Source organism: Diplotaxodon limnothrissa, linkage group LG2 (genome assembly GCF_057381915.1).
Source record: "Diplotaxodon limnothrissa isolate DT_005_m linkage group LG2, D_limnothrissa_male_GT1.1, whole genome shotgun sequence".
NCBI lineage: Eukaryota > Metazoa > Chordata > Actinopteri > Cichliformes > Cichlidae > Diplotaxodon > Diplotaxodon limnothrissa.
Window position 1 is genome coordinate 39,476,474 of NC_140597.1, and position 26,091 is coordinate 39,502,564.

Here is a 26,091-nt window from a genome sequence, read left to right on the forward strand (position 1 = left end):
GTCACTTACACAATGAGAAACAAAGGGCCATTGCACTCACAAACACAAAGCACAGCAGCTACAGATAAAGAGTCTCAGCTTCTCTGGTTATTTCCTTTCAAGTCCCAGAAGTCACCTTCGCTGATAAAGACCAAGGACTTCTATTTTCTATCAACAGCTTCTGAGGTTTTAGCGATAAAAAGTGAAATGTTGTTGGGGAGTTTGAGAAAGGGACAGTTTCAATGGAAAAGATGATGATGATGTCAAGGTTTTTCTTATGTTCTCGCCACATCTCTTCTTGATAGTTGTGCTAGACATTTTTGGAATCAGTGCATTAGTCCAGGATGTCTGAGTGAAATGCAGCTCTGTTGTCTCTTGGTCGCTCGACAGTTCCAGTATTGGTCAGGTATAATGGTCCTCTTTCACTCAGTTGAAGAGACAGCAGCTTTCTGAACACTTTATCCACAGAGCACATACAAAGTTTGCTCCAGTCATTTTTCAGAACCATATTTAAACAAGAGCCTCTGTTTGTAATACAAATCTTCACAGTACATACTTCATGTCTAAATATCATACACATTTGTTATATTATAACTGAATAGAGATACACAGAGAGCTGAAAACTTAGCTAGTCCACAGAAGCAGCACCTTGACTTCATCTCAGCTTGATCACAATAATATACAAATGCACAGACAGGCATCTGTCTGTCAAAGGCTCCCACACTCAGAATGAGAACTCTGACAGGTGGAACCGGACTATTTAGAGAGAAAAATAGAAGAACAGAATCGCTGTACAAATTTAGAGGGTCCACTTCCTCTGAACTGCACAGGTGCTCCCATTTGCTTGGTACTAGGAGAATCCTTGGCATGCCCCCTGTGCTCTTTAGCGTTCATTGATAAGGATTTGAAGGAGTAGCAACAGAAGGCTGAAGGCAGCTTGAAGCATTAGACTGTGAGGTGAGGCAGCGTTTAGGAGACTGTTAGATGACATGGTGGAGTGGCCCACCAGTAATTCATTTCCCAAGACCTGGAAAGAGACAGGGAAGTTAGTCTTTTCATGACTTCCAATCTCTTTAATTGTTGTAAACACTTTGAGTTTCATGTGTCATTACTGCTCATATAAAAGCAGATTAGTGATTAGGTGCCAAACACAGATATGAATTAATGTCCTTGTGTCATCTCTTGTCAAATACAAATTTATCTCTTTCACCTTTGAAATTTCTCTTTTCATTTTCAGTAAAATTAAAATACTTGGACTTTGTGGGAGCTACACAAACATTTCAAAGAATGTGGTTCATACCTGATGTGCTCATTTGATTGTTTCCCCCCACCTCCTGGTCTAGTCTGTATTGGAACCTGCTATTCAGCAGTCTTCTGCAGCTTCTGTACTACATCTCTACCTAAAGTACATCTCAATATAAACTATTCAGTAACCACTTTAACTTAAATCCATCTTGTTCCACTCCCATTGAATTTTTACATATTTATTTTCTTATTTCACAACAAGACACTCAAAGTAAAGTTTTTAGTTATCATCATTGTATACAAAAGCTATGCAGTGAAGCAATGTAGCCCAAATTTGCACTTCCCAATGCAAATACAGGCAGCAACTTGGGTGAAAAATGTGTTTAAAGCTGCACCGTGAAAAACCCTATCAGCTGGGACTCTCCTACAGACAGTGGTGTGTGTGTGTGTGTGCGCAAGGCGTAGATAAAAGTGCTGCATAACTGTGTGGCTAAATGAGACTTGTAGTAAGAAAGCAGTCTGAGTGCTCAAACAGACACGCTGTAAGTACCAGGCCATTCTCTCCTGCTGCTACCAATAATCACAGGACAAACTTAATGATACTTTTAAACTTTGCTTTTACATAGAGAAAGGGAGAAAAGGATTCAGCCTAAAGACAAGTGAGCAAAAATGTAGAGCTTAATGGTACATAAGTACAAAAATCTTTCTATAACTAGAATCTATTATTGTACCTGTTTAGGGATTTGTAATGTGGCTATATTCACAAAAGTAATAAAAAGGACAATTTAGCTTTGCTTGTGGTTGACCGTGAGGACTGAAGTAAAGCTAAAGTGGAAGCAAGAGCTGCTTCCACTGCTGAAATGCAGTGAGAAGACCCTCACACACACAATCGCGTTTTGAAATGGTTTCTGTGTCAGATTAGGTGATCATAGTCAAAAATGTAATATATTATATTGTAATGTATTATACTTAATGTCCTCCCCAAGAAAAATGGCTGGCTGCAGTGCTACATTGGACCTTGAACATGCATAGCCTGGTGCACATGGATGTGCCAAAGACTAGCTGCAGTGGTCCATTGAATATTTATGTGTGCAACTTACATTTTTATGAATAAAATTTAACCTAGGCGCCACAGATCATCACTTGGCAATGAAAACAGTATTTTTTATACTTTTCATTCTGAATAAAGAGAGTGAACTTGCTATTGTGCTGTATGTGTATGCAGAAGTTAAAATGCACTACATATTTATTTGCACTGAAATGAATTAACAAAAAGGTAAACCTTATTTCGAGACTTCCTAATCAGCACCCCATGTCAGCTTGGTTAGGGTATTATCTGGCTAGTATTGTGTTGCCTAATGCAAGTATTAGCAGCAGTATTAGTTATAAAAGTGTCCCATGATGGTCCTATATAAGGGTGAATTCAAATGTCTTGATGCATGTTCAATCATCCAGGTAAGTAAAACTCCAAAAGTTGATCCTGTTCATCTGGACGAAGCGTTTTCAGTGGGAGAAACGTTTCGTCACTCATCCAAGTGATGGCTTCAGACTGATGAGTGACGAATACTGATGAACAGAATCAACTTTTGGAGGTGAATTCAAATGTTTATACCTTAAAAAAATGGTCATATTAACACGATTTATGTCATTTTCATCAGACAAATTCCATTTGGAATACGGAAAATGAGCAGCTGAAACAATAACACAGACAGCAACAAATCTCACTGTCGTTGTCTCAGTCCTGTACAAAATAATTTCAGAAGCCTACAATGTTGCACATCTGAGAAAGTTGTTTTGTCAGAAATGGTTCACTTCTAAACGTGGGATTTTGTAGAGATGCAAGAAAAGAATGACGAGAAAACTGCACACCTGTGTTGGTATTATTGTATCCAGAATGTTCCTCATAGTTTCTATGGTTCCGGGTGGAGAGGTGGTGCTGCTGTTTTCTCTTCTGCCTTGGCTGGTTGTGCTGTACTGGCTGTGAGTCGGCTGTTGGTCTGATTCCCTTCCAAACATCATGAACGCATTACCTGAAACATTAGATATAGCAGTAAAAAACGTTACTATTCCTCAGCAGCAGCACCTTGGTGTTTTCATTGAGTTACATTCATGTCTTATTCAGTCATGACAGATGCCTCCTGTTCTGCGTTGTAAATCTTGCATAAGAGGTTCTCCTAGGCCAAGGCCAGTTTGGATTTGGACAGCATAGGAGAAAAGGAAAAAAGAAAGGCGAAAATACTCAGTATTCTCTTCAAGCATCCAAACTGCACCTGCCTCTCCACATCGACCTCATTAACACTTAGACCGTTTGCACTGGCCAAATAACTGTGAGACGTCTCTGTATCTTTTCTAGGCAGGGGGCCCGAGGAAAGACTGGCCAAAGATTCACCTCGCTACACATACCAAAGATATTCTCAATGTGTACAGGTTCTGTGATAGATATATGCTTGCCAGGGTCAGTAATAAGGACATTCATTATTCACACTCCAGAGCAGAGGTCATAAAAATATGAAGGAAAGAGAGGAAGTTTAAAAATTTGCATGGAAAACAAAGAGACTAGAGAAAGACATAATGCAAATACATGTATGGCAATGGTGACTAATTTATGTTGTGTCAGCTGAGAGTGTCTGAGAGTTACAGTTTAAAAAAGCATTATATACAGGGAGTGCAGAATTATTAGGCAAGTTGTATTTTTGAGGAATAATGTTATTATTGAACAACAACCATGTTCTCAATGAACCCAAAAAACTCATTAATATCAAAGCTGAATGTTTTTGGAAGTAGTTTTTAGTTTGTTTTTAGTTGTAGCTATTTTAGTTTTAGCTATGTCAGAAATATACATTTCTGACATTCAAAAACAAAACAAAAACAAATCAGCGACCAATATAGCCACCTTTCTTTGCAAGGACACTCAAAAGCCTGCCATCCATGGATTCTGTCAGTGTTTTGATCTGTTCACCATCAACATTGTGTGCAGCAGCAACCACAGCCTCCCAGACACTGTTCAGAGAGGTGTACTGTTTTCCCTCCTTGTAAATCTCACATTTGATGATGGACCACAGGTTCTCAATGGGGTTCAGATCAGGTGAACAAGGAGGCCATGTCATTAGTTTTTCTCTTTTATACCCTTTCTTGCCAGCCACGCTGTGGAGTACTTGGACGCGTGTGATGGAGCATTGTCCTGCATGAAAATCATGTTTTTCTTGAAGGATGCAGACTTCTTCCTGTTTCTTGGCCCAGTCTTGACGTTTCAGCTTGTGTGTCTTGTTCAGTGGTGGTCGTCTTTCAGCCTTTCTTACCTTGGCCATGTCTCTGAGTATTGCACACCTTGTGCTTTTGGGCACTCCAGTGATGTTGCAGCTCTGAAATATGGCCAAACTGGTGGCAAGTGGCATCTTGGCAGCTGCACGCTTGACTTTTCTCAGTTCATGGGCAGTTATTTTGCGCCTTGGTTTTTCCACACGCTTCTTGCGACCCTGTTGACTATGTTGCATCCCTCTGCAAGATATCTCACTATTCTTGACATTTCTGAGCCTGTCAAGTCCTTCTTTTGACCCATTTTGCCAAAGGAAAGGACGTTGCCTAATAATTATGCACACCTGATATAGGGTGTTGATGTCATTAGACCACACCCCTTCTCATTACAGAGATGCACATCACCTAATATGCTTAATTGGTAGTAGGCTTTCGAGCCTATACAGCTTGGAGTAAGACAACATGCATGAAGAGGATGATGTGGACAAAATACTCATTTGCCTAATAATTCTGCACTCCCTGTATATAGACATTTCAACAAATATCAGCAAGTTCTGCAAGGAAAGCTGTAGCATCCTTGTTACATGGCTACAGATAATCAAAGAGTGTGTCAGTGTACTTTAGTTTAACAGCTTCAAGCACTTTGGTTAGCAACACTATAAAAATAAAGTTTGGCCTATGTTATCTTATAAAGGTAAACAACAAAATGCTCACTACGTAAGTCAACAAACGTATCAGCATTGTTTCCCTCTTAAATAACAGGAGAACCTGGCAGATTAAATGCATGTACAGATGTGTGTAAAATACCTTTAAATTAACAATGAAGAATAAGTTAAAAGAATAAACATAAAACCAAAGTTCAAATGCAGCCTATACTTGCTAATTTGATAGTATAGATAGTATAGTACAAATAGGTGCTCTGTTTTAAAGATCAGATATCAATCAGATCTTTAAAGAATCTTTAAGATTCTCTTTAAGAAAGAGGTTTTTACAAGTATCTAAAGCAGGAAAGGACTATTAGTTTTCCAGAGCTTCCATAAGACACACGGGGCAGTCCCAATTTCTCATGTGGCCCCTTGAGAAAATTAATTGCCCACTCCTTTTCTAAACTCTTTTTTTTCTTTCAGAGGTGAGCAAGAAACAAATTCTTAGACACAATTTTTATCCCTTTTTTTGTTTGTTTGTTTGTTTCTCTTGGGCTACTAGAAATTTTAAAGTAATGTTATTGTTCTTTAGACCTTGATATCTTATGTCTGTGAAGGTTCTCAGTCATCCAGGTCATTGTAGTCAAAGGAGCTTGCAAAGAAAAGCGTCTTTCTACCTACCCACCAAGGTCTGAGGGATCTTCCAAGAATGGTGTGATTATTTTCCTGAGCACTGATTGGTCAGTAGACAGTGCTTTTGCACATTTATCTCTTTTTTGATCACTTTAACACACCTGGGGAATTAAAAAATTTCCAAAATCTTCAACAGCATTTATTTTCCATCAGTTCTTTAAATAAGATATGATAAGTTTTAAATAGGCTAATAATTACAGGGTTGCTTGGAATTACCAAGAAACCACATAAAGTGCAAATGATCGTGCAACATTTAAAAAAGTGTTTTGTTTCATTCATAAATGAAAGAATGAACCAGAGGGAGTGAGAAAGAGCACACTCTGAATTTTACAAAGAGACCCTTGATTTAAACACATCTCTCTCTGTGCCAGTGATGAAGTATGCTGGAAAACATTTTTCTCACTGAATCCCAACAGCTCCATCCTATCATTATGCCTGCCATGGAGCTTAATTTGGTTTTCATATCAAGCCCCTTGAATGTCCTGTATTACAGGTTATCAGTGAAAATTATACTGATTACAAAATTCATTTTTTCTGTTTTATCTTACAAATGAAATTACACTGCTCAACCAGGAGTTAAGTGGAAGGATGTGAAACCACAGAAATCAGAGCGAGCCAGCAATTTGGGAAAACAGGATTTGTTTCATCTCTACAGTTGCAGGCTCTGTCTTTTTACCTGTGCCAGATGCAGTTCAATTTCACATAAAGTAATGTACTATATAGTGAATATAATATGAAATATAAATGAGCAAAATTGTTAATATCCCCAGTAAGTCTCCCTGAAGTTTAACCCCTAACTTCATTCTGTAAACACTGAGTGGGTGGATGGAGCAGGGTGTATTTGTTTGTGTATGTGTACCTGCATGCATGTCCATTTTCATCTTTGCTCCTGATTTTCCTGCACAAGTTCCCAACGGTGTTACATTTCATGCACTTACACCTGTCATCCTGTACATCCTGCACACTTTACCCTCTTTTTTGGGAACTACTCAAATCGACTGCAAGTCAGTGGTGGAACGCAGCACTTCGCCTGTGTTACTGTGTATCCATCAAGACAGTGAAAAGATTTTGAACTCAGAAATTGTAGAAGAGAGGCGAATTTGGAAGATAATGAATGCAAGGCCTTTTGCTTTTATTGGATAGGACAGTGTAAACTCTAGTTAGAAGGGTGGGGAAGGAGTGTATGTGTGTGGGGGGTAACCCATAGGAAATGGTCTGGGGCAGAGTCAAACTCTCTGTCTAAATAAATAAATAAATCTTGTTACGATTCGATGTTGTCAGTGTTTTGTTTTAGGCGTGACTGTTATGTGTTTCCTGCTTTACTCTGAAAGTCTGTCTTATCTCAGTGTGTTCAGTTTACTCTTCCTTGTCTCGTCAGTTCTGATTTGCCCCAGCTGTGTTTCCCTCCTGTTGTCCATTCCCTGATTGCTCCCTCTATGTATTTAAGCCCTGTGTTTCAGTTTGTCAGGTTGGCGATCTTCCCCCCTGGTTGTAAATAGTTTGGTGTTTTGATGTAAATAAATGTCTCAGTTTGCTTTGATGTAAATAGTTGTCGATACTTTCGTTTTGGGATTTTTTTGTGGAGACCCGTAGTAGTTTTTTTTGTTTTGTTTTTTTCCTTTATTTTTATTTTCCCTGTGTTGCACGCCGGTTGCCTAGGCCGGGGTGTAACAATCTGGGTAAATTGCCAGATGATTAAACATGCAACTATTTTGCTGGTAATACCTGAAATTAGGAAAGAAAATCAACAGCCTATTTATGCAAAATAATTCATAATTTTATTGAGGGAGTTATATTGGAGGGGTCATAACCCCCCTAACCCCCCTGGAAATTACACCCCTGTGCTCAACCGTTTAAGGCAGGGCTGCCCAATCCCAGTCCTCGAGAGCTACTATCCTGCAGCTTTTAGATGCATCCCTACTCCAACACAGCTGAATCAAATGGTTTGATTACCTCTCCAGCATGCCATCATGTTTGGCAAAGGCCTGATAACAAGCCATTCATTTGATTCGGGTGTGTGGGAACAAGGATGCATCTAAAAGCTGCAGGACGGTAGCTCTCGAGGACCGGGATTGGGCACCCCTGGTTTAAGGTATAGCAATGCATATGACAAGGATGAGCTTGACCATAATTTATGCCGAGAACAAGCCCAACACCAGCAAGGAGAGAAAACTGTTGAAATTGATTGGCCTTCTTCCCCAAGGAATGAGCGACCCCGCAGAACTGCCAGCATGGTGCAACCATGACCAGGACCTCAAATCTGATTAAGAACTTTTCATCCCAGATGCCACTAAAATTCATCAAGAAATGTTCCCTGTTCTAAATTCTGTTCTAGATCCAGTGACAACAAATATATAAGAGCTGCAATGTGTGACAAAACAAAATGGGCAGGCAGTCACAGTATACTTTCATCAAGTGTAGGAAATACATATGCAAGACACAGCAAAATAGTCCCTCATGTGTCATATAGATCAGCAGACACGGGCTATTTGTTTTCCAGAGTGGCAATAATCTAGTCAGTTTCACAGAAGTAAACAGTTAGTTACCAGAAAACCTTCCTTCATTTATATTTGTTCAAGATAAACATATTTCTTTCTGCCTACAGTATATCTTGATTATGATTGATTTTTCTTTTTTCATTACATTTTGTCACGAGTATCACTTCTGTACATACGTGTGTTTTAACAGCGGTAAATTCTAAATATTAACCATACATGTGGTCTCCAATGCTTGCCATTGAGAAAAAGTAAACATCCATAAACTGCTATGGTTGTACCCCGCGTCTCGCCACGTGGCGGCTGGGAAATGCTTCAGCGCCAGCAAGTCCCTGACATGGATAAGCGGAAGAGAATGGATGGATGGTTGTGGTTGTATTGATTTAATAACACAAATGTTGGCAGAGTAACAAAAATATTGACATTACACAGGCAAGGGTTAATCTATAAACCAAAACTTACAAAAAAGGCGCATTAACCCTTTCTTTTGAACCACATATCACCAGTTAAACAGGCTGCCAACAGCATAGTCTAATGATTTATTCCCAAATATCTCTAAATGAACACAATCCTACAACAAAAACCTGAGTCTGTGCACTACTTTGTTGACATTAGAGTAAAAAGGTAGCACTCACTGAGACAGATGTTGTCTGTGAAATATCCCAGGAAATTCTCACACTCTTCTCTCTGGCTCCCACTGGCTGAGCATGAGCACCATGGGGCTACGCTGGACGTGGAGTTGTCAACATAGTTGGGAGTTATTGTACTTCCTGCAGAGAGACAGCGCCAGCCGTCAATCAATATTAAATGCGCATTGCTTTTGAGTTGTTACACTGTAATCATGATGCATTATTTTCTGAAGCCTTAATGGACTCTGCATTCCCTATACACTGACCTGATGTAAAAGCATGGTAATATTATAACACCACAGGTTAGATTAGCTGCAGTCATATTATATAATAGAGTGATGCTGAAAAATGCTCCAATTTTCTCTTTTTTAGGTCACAGAAGTCTCTGGCATTGAGATTGTTTTCTGTTCCCCCCGCGCCCCCCAACATAGTGTTGGTGGGATTTCAAGTACTTTAATAAATACAAGACAAGAATGAAAACGCCAAGTGTGTGTTTGTGCTGAGGGGCACCATTTGAGATTCTTGAAATGCATTAGGTTAGCTCCTCTTTCCAGTGCATGGAAAAGAAATGTCTGCTCTACCTGCTCTTTTTCTTTTGCCACCTGTTATAAAACAGATTAAACCTCACTCTGCATAAAGAGCTTCAGTCTTTTCTGCAATGAGAGATATTTATACTTATACCATCTTATACCAAGCTGAACTTTGTCTTTTCGTTCTCCCACTCAATCTTAACCTGTTCTGTATTTATTAATTTAGCTTCTAGCTAGCTTTTGCTCATTCCGGTGCATTTAAGGCTGCACAGTTTTCTCTTTCCTTCTCTCTCCCAACATATGCCACACAGCGTCACTTACATACTGTCTTTTTCCTCCTACAGGTGGTGATTTTATGTTTTCGACTGTGTGTTTTCGCTCTCCGTGTTACATTCCAGATGTTCACATACCTATAAGCCCTGTGTAGGCAAGGAGGCAGGCTCCATAGTTCTCTTGCTTGCAGCCACTGGCAGATGTTTTGGACGGTTCACAGTCATACTGAAACTGTGCCAGACGAGACCTATAAAAACACAAAATGCATACTAGTTAGGAAGAACACAACAGAACTCTACATTTTTATCTAAAAGGTTTGCTGATTTCATTTTTACATATCATTTCTTACTCTAAGTAACTTAAGTTATAACTCAGTCATTTAATTAAGAGTTTGCTGCTCCAACATTAAAGAAATATTGCAGGCCATGGTGAAGAGTGAAAGCACTGAGCTGTAATGTGAAAGTGATAGAAAGAGTAATATATTTCATTCCCCAGACCTGGGATCATTAGTAAAGCCCTCTGAGTCTAATGGGGCTGTGGAAAAATAATGGCCATGACCAGAGATAGCAATGAGTGATAACTCTGATCCATCTGGCTCTTTATCTGTGCTAAATATTTAATGTGTTATTCCAACAGGCTCTCTGGGGTGTTCTAACCACTGGTGGTACAAAGCTTTAGGGTAAAACAGCAGGCCATTTTGTTGATTGAGTGGCTGTTTATTTAGTTTCAAAGAGCCATACGATTGAACAGCACTGGCCTAAATATGTATGGAGAATACAAGTAAAATCTATATCCAAGAAAAACAAGAGAAACTAGAGTATTTAGCAATATCAAAGCTGGAGTAAACAATTATCTTAGTGCCGTGTGTTGCTGTATCAAAATAAGATGCATAGTGATAAATGCTTTCCAACAAAAAACTTTTACTCATGCAGGTTGCTGAAGAAGGCTGCATTTAGAAACTTTTATTTTTTTCTTCTTCTGGGAGAAAATGCCATCTGCAATTGATTAACTAGTTGGTAATACCCTCGCTCTTACTTTGAAAGAGTCGTTTTTGCTGTTCAGTCCTTTCCGTTTCCTGCTTTCTCACCAGCTACCTTCTCCAGAGAGAAACTCTAACTTCAGTAGCTGGTGATGTTAGTCTTGTTCTGCCCTGGAAAATTTACTTCAGGCTTGAATTACCCTCTAGCCAGAACCTGTAGCAGGTGAAAAACTGGTTTTGGCTCCAAAGCAGAACAAGAAGTACAACCGTGACCTCACTGGGGAGGTGTCTGATTATATCTGCTGGTTATTTATTTCCCAAAAACTGTTGAAAAATTATATTTGTAAGGAGAAACCAATAACATGTTGATATTATATAAATAATTTACGGATGCAAGCAAACCTCTATGTTTTGATGCATACATTTGCCAAGTGGAGTCTGTTATTAGTCTATTATTACGTATTTACTTCTGTTCCTACCTGCACACATAGTCAGCTTTGCAGATCCTCATCTGTGCAATGCAGTTGGGTTTATCCACCGTTTCATACGAGCAGCTGGGCACAATGGTCTGCCTTCGACGCTCTGCACAGGCTGTGTCCGTACATGGGCAGAAGAGCAGCTCATGTGTATAATCAGCAGGAACACGGTCAAAGAACCTGCGCAAGGCCTTATTGCATTTGGGCCGGTTGCACAGGCCTGACTTGGCAGTGGGTTTGATACAAGCCGAGACATATTCTGTGCGGAGCTTCTGGCACAAGTCGTCCACATTGCAAGCCTTGGCTGCATCCAGGCAGCGATTCACAGTTGTCATGCCAACATCAGAGTCTGTGGACGGAATAAAGGTTAGTGACAAGGTTTCAACAGAAAACTAATAGAGGTTTTGTGTGTATGTGAATGAGAACATAAGCATGTACTAGTTTACCAATTCATCCTGATGAGATGTAATCTCCTGTTGTTAAAACATCAGATAAGGAGTTTGGAATTGAACATCAGGGCCCTGTTTCAGGAAGCCGGTTTAGAAAACTCAGAGTGAAAAACGATACGCAGGGTTGAGTAACCCCGAACTGTCCAACTCGGAATATTCGGTTTCAGAAAGGCTGATAACAATTAGTTCAATCAACGCGGAGTTGCGTCAACCCCAAGTTAAGCGCGCGGATGAGGATGCATAAAGCCCTGATAAGCGGAGCACAGATTAAGCGAGTCACCATGGAGACGGAGGGAAAGAGGGCGCGGTCAATGTATTTCACAGCGCTTGAGGCAGAAATTCTGATGGCAGCATATGCCGATAACATGCAAATTCCGCGGAAAAAAGTAACACAGCCTCAGCTGCAAAAGCATGCATGGCAAAACAAAGCCGACAGAGTCAATGCCTGAGTGTTAATATAAACATTGATCTAGGGATTTCCACCCATTTAACACGTTATTTTATCATATGTTATTTTATTTGTTATTTTATACATTTTATTTTGTGACGTGATGTGAGCGCAGGTGCAACCCAACAGGCCCCAAACGTTCCTGGCAGCAAGTAAAAATGAAATATAAAAATATAGTCCAAACAGGTAAGGTGTAATTGTATTATGAGCCATAGTGCTTGGTCTGTTTGTCCCATGTAAATCAATTGCAGTTAGAGGCTACATTAATTTTCTTTCTGTAAGCACTTATTGAAATTATCTGAGCACATTACAAGTACATATTTGCTTACTCTGTATGCTCAAATGTGACCCGTTATAGCCAACAGAAAAAAAGCGGAGGCCCGAAAAACAGGTGGGGGTCCTCCACCACCACCACTCACAGAGGCTGAGCAGTTGGCCCTCAGCCAAAACAGTGGGCGCCCTGTGGCTGAAGGCATCTCTGCGGGGACATCCTCTGAGGCAATAACCCCGCAAGACACAAGTGCCTACATAGGGGGTAAATTCAAAATAATACATGATGTGCATACATCCTTTCTTCACAGTCACCTTTGCAGTGCGACACATTCATTTGATAAACTCTTTACCATAATGGATTATTTTGTAGTGAAGTTATTTTCCTACTGATTTTGCCTTCCCTCAGTCTTGGTTGTCTTTGAGAGCATAATGACAATGAAGTGTAAGGTGATTGGTATGTTTGTTAATTGCCATTTGGTCCCTTGTAAGTTATAAGTGACCTGTATAAACCTCATATTCTATCAGTTGATGGTGGTGGTGTACTGCATCTGGTGCAGCCTCCTGTTGAGCCAGACCAACATGCAGTTGTGAGTAATACTCCACAGATTATATGAGTTTACAGTAGAACAGCAATGTTGTTTATTTCTTTACTACAGGAAAATAATGAAGAAACATTGACAGCTGTTACAGAGGAGGAAGCAACAGACACTTTATGAGGTTTACATCTTTTAATACTTTGTGTACAGGAAATACAGGCGACCAATAAAGCCAGTTGAACAAAAAATCTGTTTTTTCGTCTTTCAACATGTTGAGGTGATGGGTCAAAAGAAATGATTGTGACATATGGTGTCTCTGACTGCTCTTCCATCTTGTATGTCCGTGCGAGGGTCAGGATGTTCATGGTTTGGATCACTGCTGATGTTTGGTTCAGAAGGACAGTGTTCTCCTCTAATTGTGGCAATGTTGTGAAGAATCACACATGCCACAATAATGTCACATGCCCTTTCTGGGGTGACCCTGAGTCTTTGCAGGCACTGGAACCGGGCCTTAAGCATTCCGATAGTCATTTCAATTCTGGCTCTTGCCCTGCAATTAGCCAGATTATATCGCTGCTGTGGGCCCGGTTCAGGGTCAGGGTAAGGGGTAAACAAATAGGGTAAACATGGATACCCCCTATCACCAAGCAAGTAGCCAGTGAACTCTCCTAAGACAGAAGGATACACTTCAGTTCAAATGTCCCTGAAGCAATTGGTCTTTATATATTTTACAGTATTCTCAACTCACCATGTCCAAATTTTGTGCTCAGTGTACATTCACGGAATATTTGTGAGTCATGGACAGAGCCTGGCCACTTGGCTTCCACATTTGTGATAATGTTGGCAGCATCACATATGATCTTCACAGTGCAGAGAACACAAATTAGCATCCATTACTATAATGAAATAATTTGTTAGTTTGACATGCTACAGGGAACTATGTACCTGTACATTAATGCTGTGGAAAGACTTCCTGTTCACATAGTCTCCTTCATTTACTGAAGGAGCAATGATTGGAATGTGAGTGCCATCTATACAGCCAATCATGCCTGGGAACCGTGAAAATAAATGTAAAATTTAAGTAGTAGTTCAAGTATCACCACATCATACATTAAGTTTTGGTCATCCTGCTACCTGCAATTTTGTGGCATCCCTCTTTGATAAATCTTGTGGGTCTATGACCGGGGAACACCACAGACGAGTACAGGAGACGTTTCAGTGCAACTGTAACATTCCTGACTGCCCGACAGACAGTAGCCTTGGAAACGTGTTCAGCGTCACCAATATTATACAGAAAGCTCCCGTTTGCAAAAAACCGAAGTGCAATACAAATAATATGTAATGAACTGAGAGCATGTCCGCGATGTGTCACATGCGTAATATATGGCCTGAGGATGTTATCCAAATAAATTATAGATTGTGCTGAGAAACGGTGACGTTCACACAGAAAATCATCAGGAAATGATAAAATGTCCAAACGCGCTCTGATCACTCTCTCCCGGCGGAGAGCTCTGCGGAGAATTTGGGCTTCACGATCTACTGGCTCTTCAAGGAAGGAGCACGCCATGTCTGACACTTCCTACTGTCAGGTTTCCGACAAAGGGGCGGAGACAGTCAGGGTTAGTTGTAGTAAACCTGCTAGGGGGCAGGTTAGCTTCACGGAGTGTGTCGTCATAGTGACTCACTCAGGCTGCAGCTGAACTCGCTTTGTGAAACCGAAAACCCAGAGTTTTCGTTAACTCAGGGTATACTTACTCAGTTTTTCCACTAAACCGGCTTCCTGAAACAGGGCCCAGGTTTAAGGAGGAAGTGTGTGTGTGTAAACAAAAAATGGGGGACTTGTTTTTGACTATCAGAAAAACAAAAGGAGCATCAGACGAAGAGTCTGGCCTTCAGTGCTTTGAACATAGCACAATGTCATAATTTTGAATGATTGGTTGATTGCTTTATTTCAACTCTTAACATATTTAACACCCCTCTATGACCTTATACTGGAGAAAATTTTTTTTTTTTTTTTAAAGTGTTTCATATTTGGTAGAGCGCAGTGGTTAGCACTATTGCCTCACATCAGAAGGTCCTGAAGGTGCGAATCGAGCCAGGGCCTTTCTGTGTGAGGTTTGAATGTTTCTCTGTGTTTGTCTGGATTCTCCCCTTTGCAGTCCAAAGACATGCAGCTAGTAGGGTTAGGTTAACTGGTCTGTCTAAATTGCTCATAGATATGAATGAGTGTGTGAATGGTTGTCTGTCACTCTGTTAGCCCTGTGACAGACTGGAGAACTGTCCAGGGTCTACCCTGCCTCTGGCCCTATCATAACTGAGATGCGCTCCTTTAATCTGAATATTGTGAATCTTTGAATTTAATTTGCCTTTTAAATTGTACCCCGTCCCCCAGCCCAACAGAAAAATTATGAACACTCAATTGTTCCTTTTTTTCTAATTTGAATTCCACAGGGTCGCAGAATTTAAACATGACAGTAAGAAAAGAAAAATTGTGCTTTCACAAAACCCAGTAAGACGTGCAATTCTTGTTACTTTTCTGCAGAATGTACACCAGAACGTTTACATGTATTTACCCACACCTCCACAAAGTAGGTTAAATAAGGTATTACCAGAGAACAGTAAAGAATTTTAATGTATTATTATAGAGTCCTTAACTTACGACATAAAGCGCCTTGGAGTATTTGTTTTACTGATTTGGTGCTTAAAAAAAACCTGAATTAAATGCAAAGTGATTTCTGAGTTGCCATGTCCTTTGCTTTAGACAAGACTGAAATGCTTGTCAACAGCTAAAATACTTCACTATCAGACTTTTAACTACTTACTTTTTATCTTTTACTTTACAAGATCTCATCTTCCATTTCTTATTTCATGGTGACTGTAAATCTTCAGTCGTATGTAACATCCAATAGCACAGGTACACAAACTTATTGTAACAAGTTATCTTTTGCATCAGAACACTATTGTTATACTAATGTAATATTGAATTAAAGGTTTTGACATCTAAAATTAAGAGTCTGAGGTAAAATTTTAGATGTCATGACTAATTATAAATTAACATGAAACATAACATGTTTCATTATATTATAGGTAAAATATATCAAAATCATTAGGAGTTTTTTGTTTGTTTGTTTTTTTAACTAAGGATGTGTTGGATTATAATGCCCTGCATATAAGTTACTGTTCACTTATACTTCCTGTTTTTTCTTACTGTGTGGAACTGTGGGGCATGACCCTCAAAACAATAAATCCAATAGTTATGTTACAAAAAAAGAGTAATAGGGGTCATTAACAAGTCTGGATATTATGATCACACTGAGCCATTGTTTCTCAGGTTCGATATGATGAAACTGGTTTAAATTAAATGCAAACAAGTGAAATGTGTTGTTGTTGTTGTTGTTGTTGTGGTGTGTGGGTTTTTTTTTTGTTTTTGTTTTTTTTTTTTAAACAATGCTAATTAAGTTCAAGCTAAATCTAAGGTACTCTCAAACTGCGTGTGAAGGTTTTTCTCAGTGTGGGAGATTAAGTTTGACTTGAGAGATTTTTTTTCTATTTTATTATAATAAAGCAAAGAAAGAGATTCAACAAAGATTTATTTCTGTTGTTGGGATTAAATTGTGGAATGATGTTAATATGTGCATAAAAATGTGCAATTCATTATTCTGTTTGTTGATGTTTGTTAATGATAAGAATATAGGCGGGGCATAAATATAGGGACTACTGAGCCTGTTCAGTGATTTATTAGTATTATTATTATTATTATTGAAGAGTGTTATTTTTTTTTTTGCTCGTAATATATGACGACTGAACTAATAAATATATATCAAATATCAAATATTTCTGTGTAGATCTGCCACTGAAATGAGCAGCACAGTGATTGCAGCTTTTGCTACTTTGTGACAATTTGTGAATGAGCCTTTGGGATTTATGTTGGGAAATGTGGAAGTGAGCTGACCTCTGTGAGTTGTGTACTTCAGAGATGAGTGATAAGCTTGTTTACATATTTTTTTTTTTTAAAGCTGGCAGGTCCTCTGGTCAAACTAGATGAAGACAGCGGTGCAGTTTATGAAATGTCAACGGAGAAAAGTCAGCAATATTTTAATAACTGATTTATTTTTAGTTCTTTTTTTGGGCTAAATGCCAAATATTTGGTCCCAGTTTTTAACATAAACATTTGCTACTTGTGTTCATTATTTATGAATTTGGTTTTGTTGTGTTGGTTCCAGTCCCATTCCCAGCAGATTCATATAATGTAGAGCCAAAACATGGCTTTGGCTCTTGATAACAATGACCACATCAGTATCAAAACCTGATTTCAGCTGTTCTTAAATAAAACTTTGCCTCATTTGATAAGGGATATTTAGTTCAGTCTGTTGTCATTCGGTGTTATATTAAGCTAGTATGTTCTTTTCATAGGCCAGATTTGGAATAGTCACTTATTTTAAGACAGTAGTATCAAAAAATGCCTCCATTAGTATGCTTTGACGTTCATGGATTATGTTATTTCAGCTGAGTCTGAGATGTGAATGTTTATATTGGGCATGTTTACAGTGAAAAGGCTTTGGCGTAATGTTGTATACTTAATAGAACACAAACATCTTCAAAGGGTAAAGGGGTTTACAATATGGTGAAAGTTAATGAAGGTTGGTGAACTTGCCAGCAGAAATAGAGGCCAAGCGGACATAGTTGTAATCCCTCTCCACTGTCTCATAAGGGTAACTCTCCACCAGCTTGAGTCCTGGGGAAAAAAACAACACACAGTTAGGAATAAAGGCTTCAGTAGGCACTACAGTTTATCTAAATCTCAAGAAACACAAATAATGGCATGTAGTCATTTTTATTTAGTCACTGAGACTCCAGTTCACTCAGTCATAAATTACACACACATTCCCTCAGCTTATTATTCATTTGTCAGGGTTATTGTGTTATTTTCAACCCACTCGCCAATGCTGGCATTTACGTTTCTGTAGCCACATGTATAATCCAAACATTTCTCAACCTAAAAAGGGTTTCATATCTATATTTATATCGACATTGCGGTATTTTTAAACACTCATGGTGCTCTTTGTTTTCAGAAAATAGAATGGGGGTAAGTATAATAACATCTATGAACATAAATAACAAATGATATACTTTATTGTACACCACATGTGGAATCCCCCAGTAATCCAGTCCTCTTATACAGGCTTGCTTACAGCCTCTGGCCACAATTTAATTTTCCGCCACACACTTCCTGTAGACCTTTTCATGAAATATGAACACTAGTTGCATTCTTAACGGTGCCTCAAAATAACTGATTCTTGATTAATTGTTTAGGTTGACACTGAGAACAGTTCACTTTATTTACAAATGTCTGGAATCTATCTATTATCAGTGACAAAGTATTCCTTGGGGAGCCATGAGAAGACTGGAACCAGCCTTTCAGTAGGAGAGTGCTCCTCTGTCTGTTATCCTCCTCAGCCTGTTGCTTCTTGCTTTGATTTTCTGCTGTGCCATGTTGTTTGATGAACAGCGCAACTGATATATGAGCCTCTATTGGCCTTTCACAGATAAATAAGCATCGGTGTGTATGTTATCCAATATGTCTGTTTTTTCTTTTTACTGAATCTAATGTTGATAAATTGCATTTCATTTAAAATTTCTCTCTCATAGGTTACCCAGCAGAGTGCCTTCGACTTTATTGCTGGCTGTACCTTTCAGCACTGCCCACACCACATACGATACTATCACAGCAAAGCGGACGGTGGTGAAAAGTCATGCAGTGTCTTTGTAGTAAGTTGCCAATTAGGTTGCAAAAACATTGCTTTAAAGTTAATAAATATCTCATTATTTTCCCTTTACTTCAATGTAACTTTAACATGATCTGTGTTTATCCGGTATAACAGCCTGTGACCCGAGCTCTGCTTCACAACGCATTTTAAATTTCACCTAGCTATTCCAAATATGTTAAGTATTGAAACTAAGCATTAACGTAAATTGTTGTTGTTGTTTTTTAAGTAACAATGTAACAAATGATAAAACACTGAGTAGAATGAATTATAAGGTGCAGAAAAACCAAATGTAAGGTCCATATGAGGGCATAGGGTGTCAAGAGGGTAGCAGAGTATTGGCTGGTGTATGATTACTAATTTTTTTTTTTTTTTTTTTTTAACGCTCTGGATCTGCATATGCACCCATACAAACAGTATTGGTCAGGCTCTAATCTGACATAGTCCATACTGGCCACATATACATTCCTGCTATCCATTTTAGCCAAAGATAATCTGTTCAAAGCCTGTTCTTTTATTCTGATCATTCTTTTGTATTTATCAATGGACTCTCATGTACATATATACATCAATGCTGACAGTGTTTATTATCATTAGTCGTGACTTCTGATCACCACCTCCTGGGAGACACTGTCTCTGCCTGAGAATGGTAGACAACCGAAAAAACAACAGCAAAAAAAGAACATTTAAAAAATATAGAAAAAAAATGAAATGGCTGAAGTGCTTAAGTGATATTCTATAAGCTAAGCTAACCGGTCTGGATGCTAATTTATCTATAAATTACGTATGACTTTGAATGCTTGACAATTTTCTTAATTATTTCTTTGCTTCATCATAATGTTGTGTTTTTAAAAAGCCAAGAACCAATTGTTTCTGCAGGTGGTAAGAATATGCTTTCATGCCACAGAAACTAAATTCTGGCCATACGTAGGTCTATAAACAAGGGCATGTACACAGCCTGGGTGGCTTCCAAACATAAATGTATTTCATTGCTCCACATAGGTAATGTATGCTAAAAACATGTTACCTGACAAACAGGCAAATGGTTGTTACGCCCAACCTTCATTTTATTCCATCAAAATGGCAAAGCCACCAGTTTACACGCTGTAAAATGTATACATATAACGAGAAACACATTTTGGTTCAGATAGATTGAGAGTGTGTGTGTGTGTGTGTGTGTGTGTGTGTGTGTGTGTGTGTGTGTGTGTTAGTGTTAGATACCATGTATGATAGACTGGTGCAGACTCCAGTAGATGCTTAGACAGTTCTTCTCCTTCTTCATTCCTCGTTTACATTGGCAGCCATGTAAAGGACTGGACAGCAGAGCAGACACTGCACTGGCACACTGGCTCCTGGCGCCCGGGCCCAGTTTCATGCTGCCATTGCCTGCCACACACTGGCGCAAAGTACGAAGACGTGGACTACAAGTCTCATCACTCGAGCACGAGTCTCCGGCCACCAAGCAGTCTCTACTGGCATGTACAACCTCTAACAGAGCTGTTTCAGGAAAAAATGAGAGAAATGTAGAAACATGAGGGGATTGGAAAAAGCAGTTAATGTGTAAGATCATGAGATGAAAAAAAGACCCATGCTAATGCAGACCAATAGTGCATAAGAAGAAAGGGGAAGGAAAGAATTGACACTTTGAATAAATTGTAAAGTGTTCTGAAAAGTACAGAATTTTAAAACAGCCGGAGATTTTATTGTGAAATCCTGCCAATGTAATGGTTGAGGTGAGCAGGACAATGAACGAGTTTACTCTCTTTTGTATATTTCATGCTTGTGTGGTAACATATTGACCATTTCATTCTAAAACCAAGTGAAATATAACTATTACTCTGTTTGTTTCCATAGCTTCCATTAATATTTTAACAGAAATGCCTAAAATGACCACTGCAAAATTACAGTGAACAAATCCCCTGCAACTGTTGATGGAAAACCCCCACCTGCAAACAAGGTCACTCTTTGCTCTTGCCATTATGAATTTTTATTCCATTGTGGTTTCTTGTTTGTAAAACTTCCCCAAAACCTAGAAAAATGAGCTTTGCTTCTCATGGTTGGGTCTATGAGCCAAATAGGGCAGCGGAACATTTTTGGACAATATGCAGTTGGCCACATGATAAAAGAGAAGACACAATAGTAAAAAACCAGCTGAAGTTTGATGAGAGATTATTTCCAGACAGCAGTCGGTTGATATTGAACTTAAAATCACCTAATGAATCAGCATGTTTCAGACCTGACTAAATATAACAGATGAAGACTTTAAGCTTTGAGTTATAATAATTTAATATAAACCTAGAAATGGACATGATATGTCGACACATCAAAGAGGAGAAAAGGAGTCTTGATAGTTAAAAGCATGAATTAATACGTCTTTGTGTCCAGAAATGGAAAATAGAGTTTTGCATAAAGTATATCAGATCTTTTTGTTGAGGTTCAGTATTTCTTTCACACAGAGTTTCTCTTTACGTCAGAAAAGTACGAACTGAAGAACTGAGCACACCTACTCTGAAAACAAACCTATTACTTTATAGGTTTGTTCAAATTCAGTGGATAACTGGATGACATGTATTTGGACTATTCAGTACCTTGCAAATGGCCCTGCAGGCTACAGCATTTGCTGCTTTATTGAGAAGAGAACAGCTTCAAGGATGAAGATATGAAAATAATGTCTCTGCATATTAAATGTGCATGTATTTTATTCAGTTACTGTGGGAAACCTCTTGAATGGCAGACCTATACAGATGCTAATTCATGTCCTTAACAATTCATTGCCAGACCTTGTCCCGAGTAGCTTGGACTCCTACAGTTGTACTGCATGACTCAAGCTCATTCTATTCAATATGCTGAGGTTCTTGAACCTCCAATGAGTGTCATTTACAGAACATGTTAAGAACATTATTGATTAAGAGGAACACACACACATTCATCTGTTGCTTTGGTGAAGAAAGGCTTTTAATTAAGGTTTAGAATAAAGTGAAATAACCTCCAAGCAAAAGGCTTTTTTCTTTCTTCTACAGCCAACTGGGCTCTGTTGTTTGTGTTAACATTCTGTCCACTTTTGTCAGATTTCTCAGAATATGTTTTTGTCTATTTAAGTCACAAACCCCTTTAAGTGCTGCCATTTCTAAGGATGCTCCTTGTGTACATTTGTATCTTAGGGAAATTCTGTAAACATATTCCTTAGCATGGCCTGCAGGAAACCAATTGTATCTTTTTATTCAAACAGTGAAAAATCATACCACCTTCATTTCACATGAAATCTTTTACCCCATCAGCTAAAACCACATTTTTCCATTTCATGCTGTTTTCATCTGCTTACACAGCGGGTATTTCTGGGGCAACATTGTCTCAGCTACCGTTTTGATCTCTAAAACATATATGCATACTCAGGAACAATGTATTAAAAAACAAATAATTTTCCATTCAGTCAGCACTATGCTATCAATTACATCTCCTTCCAAAGCTGGACTTTACTCAAACCCCACAGGTGTCCTGCGTCTCACTCACATCAGGAGTTATGCATACGCTCATATTCTATTCATCACATACCAGCTAAGCGCAGACATGTGGATGCTGGGTTGGGGAAAAGTTGCAGCCAATGCCAGTGTCCTGGAAGGCCAGATGGTCAGTTGCAAATTTATCCCAAGCCTTTCTTTACAGCTATGTCTGTCAGTTTGTGCTGCCTGGGCAGAAGCTGGAATAGACACCATACATCATGAATGCAAATTAGCCACTTGATTTGACATTTCCAATAAGCCTGTCTCAATGTACCAGTAGGGTTAGCCAATTAACCATGTCAGTAATCAATGCGTTCCAAGGCTCAGTTAAGTCCTCAGTTTCCCTGCCACATAAATCACAGGCAGATTAGCTGATCAGTTACCCTCGTGCGCCAGCTTAATCGTCCACTTCAAGAGAGATAAAATGGAAGATGAAACTTAATGAAGTCAGCTGGAATGTTACCGTAACTCCTATGTCTCTATAAAGCTGTGAAGCTGTGGGCTAAAATGGCAACACACTGGTGCATGTAATGAGTGTCTTTTTTCCAGTGCTTTTAGAATTTGTAAATTATCTTGGATAGCTGGATTAAAACTAGCAGCCTCACATTAAAGTGATTATATGACTGCTTAGCCAAGGGTGTTAGCCAACGTGATACAAGCCATTGTAGTGCAACTGCTCATTTAACACAATTGTGGCTCTATTTTTGCTCTATTTTGCAGCGCTAAACCTGTACTGAGACAAAGGGAGTTTGGTTCACGTGGGGCTTTTTTTCTTCATATGCAGCTCTTGAGTCATTTTCTGCCACCAAACAATTGTGGTTAAGCCAAGGCACTTGCAGAGCTCCCGCAATACACGGGCAAATATTGTAATTTGTAATTAATAATTTATTTTACCATTTTTTTTCCATCTACTGCAGAGTGGCGTGTGCACTGAAATACAGTTTATTTCTGCAACTGATGAAGATTCTTGCCTATAATCCAATCCACTAAAGTGTGATCCAGTTACAAAGAAATGTCAATACTGACGTTGTGTTTGATAAGTGAGCAGTCTGTCTATGCAGTTAATTAAACACCTGTAGTCATTACAGACCAGCAGAGATTATATGATTTGCGAGAGGGGCTCTACTAATTCACATGGGTGGCAACGCAGCAATTTCATTGAATCACAAGGCTCTGTGTTACCATTGTTCAGGATTTAAAGATAAATAATGATAAATAATCTGGTGTACCTGTAGCACCACAAAATGATCCATCCTATAAATTAAGATTCTAATTATACTAGAATTTAATCTTGATATGATAACTAAGAAAAAACCAATAACCATTGCCATTTTCAATACCATGGAAGGAAAAATGACAATAAATTAATAAGATAATCTATAATGTATTGTAGTTTATGTACTTATAAGTATATGTACAGTGTACAATGACAGTGCTATTTTAAGCTCTTTCACATAGTGTCAAAATAAAGTCAACATGATTATCATGTATTTATAACATATTAAATTTTAAGTATTAACTAAAAATTTCAAGATATTTTTAAATAGCAAAAAGCAGAAATATTTCAAGGTTTTGTCTTTAATACGTTGCTTAGAGATGGTGGTGACTCTCAAAGCAGAGCCAGTGAGAACCGAATGAGAATTGATAAGGAATTGAATCAATGATAACAGAACCAGAATCTCTAAATTCTTATCAATTCCCATCCCTAGTAACCTATGACATAATTTAAAGCTTATCATACCTCACTAGTGCCTCCCTGGTAATATAGATATATTTTATGTTGCCACAGCGCAAAACTATTGAGACTGCTCAGTTTAGTATTGACAAATCTTCCAAAGCATGTCTGGCTACTTTTTAACCAAAGTTTTTCAATCATTCGGATCCATCAAGTCCATAAAAGGAAGAATAACCTAATGGCCTAAATATAAGAAATCAGAGATATCAGAGAATATGTGAAACTATTGGGATGGGTATCAGGTAATGTGCAAACAGTGGGGGCACAGAAAGGAAAAAAGTCCTAGGATCTCAATTATCACCACATATAAAACCCAACAGCAAAGTAATTAACATATAATGCACCACACAAGCATGAATGTTGGCAACGGCATCGGCCACTTACGTAGGTTACATAGTAAACTCTACAAAGATTCAACACAGAGGTCTACATCTGGGTAATTGATAATAGTTAAACAGTGTCTGGGATTGCATCAAGGAGGCCATCTGGCATAAAAACACAAAAAGAAGAAAGAAAAAAAGAAATCCACCTCCAAACATGATGTGGAGCTTCCTGCTGTGATAGCATCGTGTGAATAAGGAAGGAACTGAAAGTAGCTTCTAGCACATTAGACCAAAAAAAACCAAAAACAAGAAGCAACACACAAAAAGACCCTGATTAAGACACATGACACTGGGACCGGAGAGATAAAAGGACAAAACACAGAGAAGAACATGGGGAAGGAAACAATACAGGGGCCAGGGCTACAATCATTTTATCTAGACGACGAGTACAGACAACCACTGAGACAATTCAGAGAGAAACCAGAAAGACACTATTACAAATGCGTTTAACACTTTAATTCACACATCAGAAGTCCTTAACATATAAAGTGTTCCACATGACATAATTTAATAACATTCAAATGAAATTTGCTCTTACTCCTTCTTGATCTACAAATGGTCACAATGAACTTCTTAAGTTTGGCATTTTACCTCTGAGAGAAAAGTGAACCTCAACTTCCTGTGAATGTGATCTAAGTCTTAATGTTCTGTGAAATTTGGCCGCCTTTTCAGTGATGACATCTACGAGGTTATGATTTAAATGAATTGTTAGTGAGCGTAAATTGTTCTTCCAGTGTATCAATCTTCTTAGCAGAGATGTAGCCTGTGTCTTTCTATTATAACTTATTGCCGTCTGATGCTCTGCATAAGGCAACATTATTTCCACTCATAGCACAAAATTAGTAACTAGAATAAAGCAAAGTCAGCTGCACTTATACTTCATGTTAGACATCAAACAAATAGCACATGAAGACCTAAATAGGCCTGTAATTTAGCTTCAAAGTTTTGAAAGCAGTCTGACTTTCAGCAGAATACATCACGTTATGAGCTACACACATATTTCTTTTCAGTTTAGAAATATTATCCATTCAGTTGATCCCATTCCAACAAGAGATATTTCCCACTTTTACTAAGGAAAATGTTTAGCATCATATAAATTGTTTACTGAGAGCTTCGGTGCAAATATGCGACCACATTACCAGGAACAGGTACAATAGCAAGTCCAAGACACACACATGAAGGAGCTATTTTTGAGGTGAGCTCATTTGCCCAAACATAAGATTCATAGCACTTAAAGCACAGTTAAAAAGCACCACCAAAACTGGGCCTTAAGAACCAGGATTATAGGACGCTCTAGTGATGAAAGGACAACCAATGAAAGATGAAATAAATGCCTGACAGCAGGAGTAGCATGAAGGGCTACAGTGAAAGAGTTCATTATAATACAAAGACTGTCTCACTAGTTTAAATCAGTCAGCCAATAACCTACTCTCATTCTTTTATATTGCAGGTGAGTCCATCTCACCTGCACGGCATCGCAGACCATGGCCCGCCACAATAATAAAGCGTTTTCGATTTAATTATAAATTTTGTCCTAATTATCTCCTGGGTTTGAACTATTTAATAATAAAAAAGGAAACATCACAAAAACAAAAAAAAAACTCAAGGTCATTAAATGACGCATCCACCTTATTTATTGAAAATATTGATATCGTTATAGGTGATACTGGCCTGTATTTACTTGGTATAGGATCAATACAAAAATATGCAGTATCGCACACCATTGATTTAAGGCCACAGTGGTCCTAGAATAAACCAGTACTGCCAAATAGAAATTACTGCAGATAGTAATGAGAACTAGCTG

The 26,091-nt window shown here is 38.6% G+C and overlaps 1 protein-coding gene and 1 long non-coding RNA gene across 2 annotated transcripts; both read right to left on the reverse strand.

The window, feature by feature from the left end:
* Positions 1-862: 862 nt before the first annotated feature.
* On the reverse strand, positions 863-20,259 carry gfra4b (GDNF family receptor alpha 4b). Its single transcript, XM_085365195.1, has 8 exons — positions 20,256-20,259; positions 19,891-20,166; positions 17,559-17,639; positions 11,202-11,547; positions 9,881-9,990; positions 8,947-9,081; positions 3,094-3,254; positions 863-1,006 (listed from the first exon to the last, which is right to left on the reverse strand). Exons 1-8 carry the CDS (start codon positions 20,257-20,259, stop codon positions 863-865), a joined length of 1,257 nt encoding a protein of 418 aa, XP_085221321.1.
* On the reverse strand, positions 13,538-13,908 carry LOC146639134 (uncharacterized). The gene is made up of 3 exons (XR_014906894.1): positions 13,850-13,908; positions 13,653-13,764; positions 13,538-13,572 (listed from the first exon to the last, which is right to left on the reverse strand). It is a non-coding gene; the product is annotated as an uncharacterized LOC146639134 (long non-coding RNA).
* Positions 20,260-26,091: the final 5,832 nt, after the last annotated feature.